Source organism: Poecilia reticulata, chromosome 9 (genome assembly GCF_904066995.2).
Source record: "Poecilia reticulata chromosome 9, P_reticulata-male-v2, whole genome shotgun sequence".
Lineage (NCBI taxonomy): Eukaryota > Metazoa > Chordata > Actinopteri > Cyprinodontiformes > Poeciliidae > Poecilia > Poecilia reticulata.
Window position 1 is genome coordinate 23,809,823 of NC_088838.1, and position 7,762 is coordinate 23,817,584.

At 38.2% G+C, this 7,762-nt stretch overlaps 1 protein-coding gene across 2 annotated transcripts; it reads left to right on the forward strand.

Annotated features, from left to right (window-relative positions):
- Positions 1–1,033: 1,033 nt before the first annotated feature.
- Positions 1,034–6,507, forward strand: LOC103470103 (gamma-glutamyl hydrolase). Of its 2 annotated transcripts, XM_081610743.1 has the most exons (11): positions 1,034–1,755; positions 1,829–1,830; positions 1,903–1,953; positions 2,056–2,170; positions 3,588–3,638; positions 3,805–3,889; positions 4,339–4,477; positions 4,826–4,932; positions 5,636–5,729; positions 5,818–5,955; positions 6,033–6,507. In XM_081610743.1, the coding sequence occupies exons 1-11, from the start codon at positions 1,667–1,669 to the stop codon at positions 6,149–6,151; spliced, it is 990 nt and encodes a 329-aa protein (XP_081466869.1). In that variant the 5' UTR covers positions 1,034–1,666; the 3' UTR covers positions 6,152–6,507. The 2 variants fall into 2 exon arrangements, with proteins under 2 accessions (XP_081466869.1, XP_008416492.1); XM_008418270.3 differs by lacking the exon at positions 1,829–1,830 and having other exon boundaries at positions 1,729–1,795.
- The last annotated feature ends 1,255 nt before the right edge of the window (positions 6,508–7,762 follow it).

The following is a 7,762-nucleotide window of genomic DNA, read 5'->3' on the forward strand; positions in this document are numbered from 1 at the left end:
GCAGAGAAATAGTTTTATAAATAACTAATGTGCCATTTGAAAAACCTCCAGAATGTATCATCACATAAAAGCAGGCACTGCCCCTCACCTAGCAACCCCAGTAAGCCCAACCCGTTACCTAGCAACCCCGGTGAAGTCCAGCCCGTTACCTAGCAACCCAAGCTAAGCTTCAGAACGGTTGGTCAGCTGGTTTTACCTCTCTATCTGCTGTACAACAGCTGATGAATAAGATAAGTGTTTTGTTGTTGACTTACTGTCCAGAAACTACTTGCTGCATCTTTGTTGGTTGTGCAGGTGGCTCTACTTCTGCTTTTCAAAGTTGTACAGTTGTATAATTTCACATCTGTTTGCAGTCAGTGTAAATGTTGAGTGGCCAGCAGCAGCTTATTTGGGTTTAAAGTGACAGGAGGCTGCGTTCACACTGCAGCCTGAAGTGACCCAATTCCGATTTTTGGCAATTCCGATTTTTTTTGCCGGGGCCGTTCACACTGCCAATAAATGCGACCTGTATGCGTTCTGCAGTGTAAACGGGCAAACGACCTGAAAGTGTCCCGCATGCGCACTAGAGGGCGCAATAGCGTCAGCGTTCTCAATGTTCTGCCAACTGCCATAAAAAGAAGAAGTGCTCAGTGTTTGCGGAAGTAAATACTGGCTAACGGTGGAGCATAGCATACATATTTGAAGTTGTTGTCCGGCCGGAGCAGCATATTAACAGCTTAATCATCATTAGATTCCGTCATGGTTGTTGTTTTTCTTCCTGCTTGCGCGTATCAGTAACGCAGAATAGTGAGATTTGTTGAGAATCAGTGACGTTCAGTTCGAATAAATGCGACCTGAACTTTAGGTCGCATTTGAATCGGATACGTGTCGGATATGGGTCACATTCGAAAAAGAATCCGACCTGTGCTGTTCACACTGCCATGAAAAGATCGGATACAGGTCGCATTACATAAAAAAAAATCGGAATTGGGTCACTTCAGGCTGTAGTGTGAACAGCTAGTTCTGAAAGTAGCCAGAGTAACATTATCTAAGAAAGATTTTAGGCAAATAATGTAATGAACATGTTTTGTACAGACCTATATTAATCTGTTCAAGGCAGCATAGGTCACTTTTAATTGATCCAGGATGGCCTATTATTTGTTTATTTAGTTATTTCAACCAGCTTGCTTTTCTAGAAGTTCACTGTGCTCTTATTGGCCAACGAAGTTTCCAAATTTTAAGAAGTTGTGCCCTAATGTTATGTAATCCGAGAACTTCAGAACAGGTTGCCTAATAAGTCATGTTTTCTTGCAGGTTTTATAAGCGGGAAGGTTTTTTAAATGCACATAAAAGCCACAGATTTTCCAAAACGCTTGAGCAGCTTCATTGGAATAAGTTTGGAGTTTCACAGACTCTTACTGCAATCACTGAAACGGAAACGGCCTGTCCAAAGCTTCAGCCTTAAACTACTGCTTTCATTTTCACACGCACGATCATGTCTGACACCACGTTTTCGGATTTTCTGCAGGAGGTTCTACAAGGTCTCAAAACCTTAATTGCAAAACCCCATGTGAGATGCATGAACCTGGACTGTTTACCACACCAGCGGATGAAACATTTCTCAAAAATTCCACGCCATCTGCTGGATATTTTGTGTTTACGTCAGCAATGAACTTGTCCGACCGGAATGTGCAGTAAAACAGACATCACATGCAAAGCAGGGCATTCCTCACTTCCCCTTTCTGACTGTATCCGCCTCTACTTCTACATATATAAGTATGTAGTTACTATTATCACAAACTGAACCCTCTGGCAGGTTTGTAAGAATCTTTTTTGCTGAATTGTTCAGAGGTAAGATGCCCAGCCGAAGATTTTTTATCTGCTTCTTCCTGTTTTTCATTTGCCTCATCTGTTGCCATGAAGCCATGCCTGCTAATCTCAAACAGGAGAGGCTGAATGATAGACCAGTGATTGGTAAGAAACTTTATTTAGGAGTTCTGTGCGTAAAAGAAACCCAGCAAAATTAGTTTGCCACAGCCACGTTTGATTGTTTTTGTGTTTCGTTTTGCTGCTCAGGTGTTTTGACTCAGATGGTCTCAGATGATGTCATGAAACCTTTTGGAGCGACATACATACCCGACTCTTACGTCAACTACATCGCGTCGGGGGGAAGCAGGGTGGTGCCGATCAGGTGGGTTGGAGGCTCTGGTGGTTTTACCTGAGAAAATGGCAACAAGATGATAAGAAGAGGTTCAACATTGTGGAGGAAAAATGCTTTCTATTTGCAGATTTCTTTTTAAACTTTTTCATTTTGTGATGGAGAGTGTTTTCTTCTCGTTAATGGCTTCTGAAGAAAGACACTATCCCCCCTGTGACCCTGCAGTGAAAGACAGTGTCACAATACATGAATGGATTAGTCAAAAAGTAATATAGTATCTGATTTTAACTCGTTTTGCAGCAACAACTGCTATCAGTTTGTGACAACTGCAGTCATTTACCTCCATGTAGAGAAAGTTTAGTCCTCTCATCTTGGCAAATTGTTCGATTTACCTACATTTGGAGGTTTTCAAGTGTAAATGCTCTTTTAAAGTCAGGCTTCAGCATCCTAATAGCATTGAATCCCAGACTTTGACTAGGCCGCTTCCAAAAACTCCAGTTTCTGAACTTAGAGTCATTCAGCGATGGACTAGCAGGACTTGAAAGTAGCCTTGTGATGATAACAAGGTTTCCTGGATGATGTATTGCCCAAGAAGTTATTGTGATAAATGGTAACGTTGCTTTTGAAACCATTTTAAAGTAATAAAAGATCAATAAATCTTAATTTCTATCGATCGTTTAATGCTAAAACTAGAAGACATTTTAAATATGCAAAGTAAATAAACAAAACAACCAATTAAATGGATAAAACCTTTGGTGATCCAGTCTTTGGTAGAAAGAGACACATGAGAAAAACAAATAATCATGCTTGTTTTGTGTTATGTGTGTGATAAATTGATTATTGCTTATTGAAACCGGCTTGCGCACACACTGTATTTGTCTCCTCAGTGTCTTACTGAAATTCTTTGGGATTGTTAAGTTTTTGTTTGAAAGGCAGACAGACTTGGTGTCATTTTTGTTCAGCTGTGGTTCTGACTTTAGAACAGAACCTCAGCGATGAAGCAACGGAGCTAAAGCTCATTAGATGTTGTTCTTGGTTCTTTTGTGACCTGCTGGATGAGATCCTGGACTATTTTTAGTGGATAATCCTGGGAAAGTTCACAACTTTTCCATGTTTCCCCCACTTGTTTAGAACAACTCTCTCTCCCTGGTGTCCCACAGCCCTAGAAATGGCTTCATAACTCTTCCTAAATGTCAGTTAATAAATTATTTATAATATAAAATAATCCTGGACGCACGATTAACTTATTTTGGATGGTTAAATTTTAGCTTCTGGAATGTTTTCCAAATCCCTAATCTCAATCCAATTGAACATTTCTCAACTATACAATAAAAACAAATAATAAATGTTTGATGATTTTTTTTAAAAATGTGATGACATCTGAAAGCTCCTGTTTGTAAAATGTGTAAACATTAAATAACCACTGACTGTGCTGGGTTTTTTTTTACAGATTGACTCTTTCTACTGCAGAGTATGAAAGCATCTTCAAGAAGATAAATGGGTGAGAAAGCCCAATATATGTATTATTCTGCAGGAGAACAATTTAACATTTAATTAAAATATTGACCATTATTTTTAATATGGTAAAAAATATTGACCAATTTAATGTTAACAATTTAACATTAAATTAAAATATTGACCATTTTTAATTTCTTTGTGGTGTTCAGCCTGTTTTTCATCGGTGGAGCCGTGGATTTGAAGACCTCAGACTTTGCCAGGGTGGCGAAGATTTTTTATAAACTCGCTCTGACGGTGGGTATAACGCATCATGTTTCATTTTCTGGTTAATATTCCCAAAATTTTCTCAGCACTGACTGATTTGTTCTTCATTTTGTGTTAATTGTAATTTTTGTGTGTCTTCACCCTCATCTTGCATCCTTTTCATTACCAAACTGTCTCTTTGCATTAATTTAGGGCATCTAGTTAGAAAGCTTTGCATGCTTTTAAAACATGTATACTTCAAGTACTTGTGCTTTAATCGCTGCTCTGCATTTCTTTGTCATCATTCATTTTTGAAGTTATTTGTGTTTCTTAATTTGTATCTGCTTTGCTGACTCTATTAGACCCAGTCAGTAATTCATCTATGCTCTTTGGCCACAAATGAGAAAGATTTCATAAACAGTCTTTAAAGGTTGTGCATTGTTCTCACGTTTCTTTTGTTTTCGGAGCGAAGGGAAGTTAAATGAATGTTCTTGTTCCAGGCCAACGATGCAGGGGATTTCTTCCCCATCTGGGGAACCTGTCTGGGCATGCAGCTGCTCACTGTGCTGGTGGCCGAAGAGAATCTGCTCTCAGCAACTCCGGCTAGAAATGTGGCTTTGCCCCTCAACTTAACCACAGGTGAAACCTTTCTGTGGCATCACTGACGTCTTTTAATTGCTTGGTTTGTTTTTTAGGTTAAGGGAACATAAACTGTTGTTAAACTTCATGTTTTTTGCAACATACATGATGCGAATCCCATCATCACCTCCCCAACACAGAGGGGTTTTTGAGAGAATTTTTGCTAATTGTTGCTAGAAGACATGATTTGTTCAAATTAATCCTGAAGAAAGATCCTGAAAGTCTGCAGTCTGATAACTTTTCATTTACATTAGGACATCAGTATGCATCTAAACGTCTTCCATTTTAGTTTTAAACATTACATAGATGCATTTTCATGTTTCTAAATTAATGCTTTAATTCCTACAGAGGCCCACTCCAGCAGGATGTTCCAAGGTTTTTCTAAAGAGCTAATAAAAGCTTTGACAGAAGAACCTCTGACTGGCAATTTTCACAAATATGGCCTGACAGTACAGGTATCTTCCTCTTTTGTTGTTTTTAAAAGGAAAATACGTCATACTTTTCATGCAAATATTTTCTATTGAAAGTATATGACACAACTTGATTTTACCTGATAATGTTCCATTTTAATCATGACAGAGACGTTGTTTTTCTTGCAAACTGTCTAGACGATCAGAGAAAATCCGACTGCCTGAGCTAGTGAGGCGGTTTAGGCAGAACTAAACGAATTTTAACAAAAACATCAAAATTAGCGCAGAAACATTAAGATAAAACCCTAATTAACTTATTTAAAAAGGAAAAAAAGTGAATTTTAAGTTAAGTTGAGTTAAGTTGAGACATTTACCCTAAACATGCAACCACAGTTACGTACAAAGAAAGAGTTCAGATCAGCACATATTCTTAAAAGTTACAATCCTAACTTTCATCCAATTAAGAATATGTGGCAAGACTTGCTGTTCACAAATAGTCTCCATCCATCTAATTAAGCTTGAGCTATTTTGAAAAGTATAGCCTGAAAGTTTGAAAAACCTGCAGCTGTAACTGGAGCAAAAAAAATAAAAAATTATGCTTGCCGCACTTCTCAGATTTTCTGTTTTCCTCCAGCTTCACAAATACAAACTACTTTGTGTTGGTCTATTACATAAATACATTGGCATTTCCAGCTGCAATGTGATGAAATGCTGAAAACTTAAATGGAAAATTAAACTGTTCTTCCAGACTTTCCAGGAAAACGAGAAGCTGAGCGGTTTCTTCTCCCTGCTGTCGACAAACGTCGCCGAAAATGGAGCTCAGTTTGTCTCCACCATTGAAGGTTATTTGAGTGTGGAAGTGAAAAACCAGACTGTTTCTCTTGAGCCGGGTGGTGATGGAACGTCCTTTCTTTTCCTCTGCCCTGCCAGGTAAAAGGTATCCGTTCTACGGAGTGCAGTGGCATCCCGAGGTGAACCGCTTTCAGTGGAACAGAAATCTTAGCTTCCCTCACTCCAGTCATGCCATTCAGGTGTCGTCGCAGCTAGCTGAGTTTTTTATCAATGAAGGTAAGAATTAGGTGAGAATTATCCTCTCATTACAGCTTCGACTGTGTATCGCCTTTAATCATCTGTGCTTTGTTTAGGACGGAAGAGTTTCCATCATTTTGACTCTCCTGAGGAGGAAGACGCTTCATTGATCTACAAGTTCACTCCTGTCTACACTTCAAACTTTACTGCCTATGAGCAGGTCTATTTCTTCTAGGTTTTGGAGGATGCCAAAGCCTGCTAGACGCCTGCATTTCTTTTTGAAATGTGAAGATGTGGCTTGAATTTGAGTGCAACATTAAATAATTTTACTTAGAAAAATATTATTTAAAGCCATGATAAGGTTAAAATAAATGTGATTGATACTGTGGATTTATGAAGACGGGTATTTCAAAAAGAGAGCGCTTTTTACCCACTCCAGTAAAGTTGAGGCTATATATTGCTGCATATTTTCTTTTATTTTAGAGTTTTTCACCTTCTTGATAACTTTGTATGAATTGTATCTTCAAATAAAGTAAAAATGATTGAATGCTAATGTCATTATTGATATTAAAAGTTATTTTTCTTTCTGAATTTGGAGTGTTGTTAAAAAATTATTTGACTCCTGGAGTCAATTTTCTTATTGACTGCAGGTTTCTTTTTATAACACTTAAATATTTCAATAACAAATACAACCAGATAGAGACAAAAAAATTTGCTTGATGGTTGACTCAATCGATTGAAGGAAAACTCTTTATTCCTGTTGTTAAATCACCAATGGGATGAAGAAAACATGGAACAGTGAACAGATTTGTATCATATAATGTATACGTCCACGGGAGACAATAAACTACCCGAAAGAGTCGCCCAGCACTCCGTGTTTTGCGGTAGTGACAAATACTGGGACCTGGTTGGGCCCAGTATTTGGAGCGATGGTGCTCCTCCAGGCGTCACCGGCAGGGTCCCGACCCTGGAGCGGCTAGCGCGACCAGGGCGGTTCTCAGACCACACCCCGGGATCACTCACATGCAAGTTATGTGGGGGAAACACCGCCAGGCCCTGTGAGTTCACTTGGAGCTCACAGTGAAGAGCATGGTAACGGCGGAGAGCAATCGATGACTCCCTTAACATGTTAAAAAAAACAGATTTATAAGTGCATCTAACATTACTAAAATATAGATTGATATAATATGTAACCAAATATAAATCTGTCTTCATGATAGGACTGTAGTTAAAAGTTATAAAAGTATTAATTTTATGCAGTTTATAAAGTTTGGCACATCACATATAAATTACATAAGTTTATAGTTGTTTTGTTTAGTGATATATTTTAAAATATAATATCAGATTTTACGACTAGTTACTCAGTACTTGAGTATCCTTTGTGTCAATTTTTTTTAGTTATTTTGTGTTTTTGTCATTTACATTTTTTTTACTGTTTGTTTTTAATGTTGTAAAGTGCTCTAAGGTGTTTTGAAAGGTGCTGACAGATAAAATGCATAATAATAATAATAATAATAATAATAATAATAATAATAATAATAATAATAATAATAATAATAATAATAATTGGAAAGCTATGTTTTACTTTTACTTGAGTAGAAATATGTCAAAGCAGTGCTACTCTTTCTTGAGTTACATTTTTGGCTACTCTGCCCATCTCTGATTTAATTAAACATAAAGAACATTTAAAATTGGACATATTATTCCAGGGGGACCCTCTGGTGCCCTGAGGCCGCTGTTTTAGCTGATTCGCCCCTGAAAGCCAGCCCAGTCCACCCGTCACAACAACGCACCGACAGGCGGGCCGCCGATTGGACTCCCCGCCCGTCAGCGGCGTCTGTCGAGG

Coding starts and splice junctions, on each gene's coding strand:
- LOC103470103 (XM_081610743.1), top strand. CDS start 1,667: ATGTGCAGTAAAACAGACATCACATGCAAAGCAGGGCATTCCTCACTT. Junction 1,954..2,055: donor GAATGATAGACCAGTGATTG/GTAAGAAACTTT, acceptor TTTGCTGCTCAG/GTGTTTTGACTCAGATGGTC. Junction 5,730..5,817: donor GTTTGTCTCCACCATTGAAG/GTTATTTGAGTG, acceptor CTGCCCTGCCAG/GTAAAAGGTATCCGTTCTAC.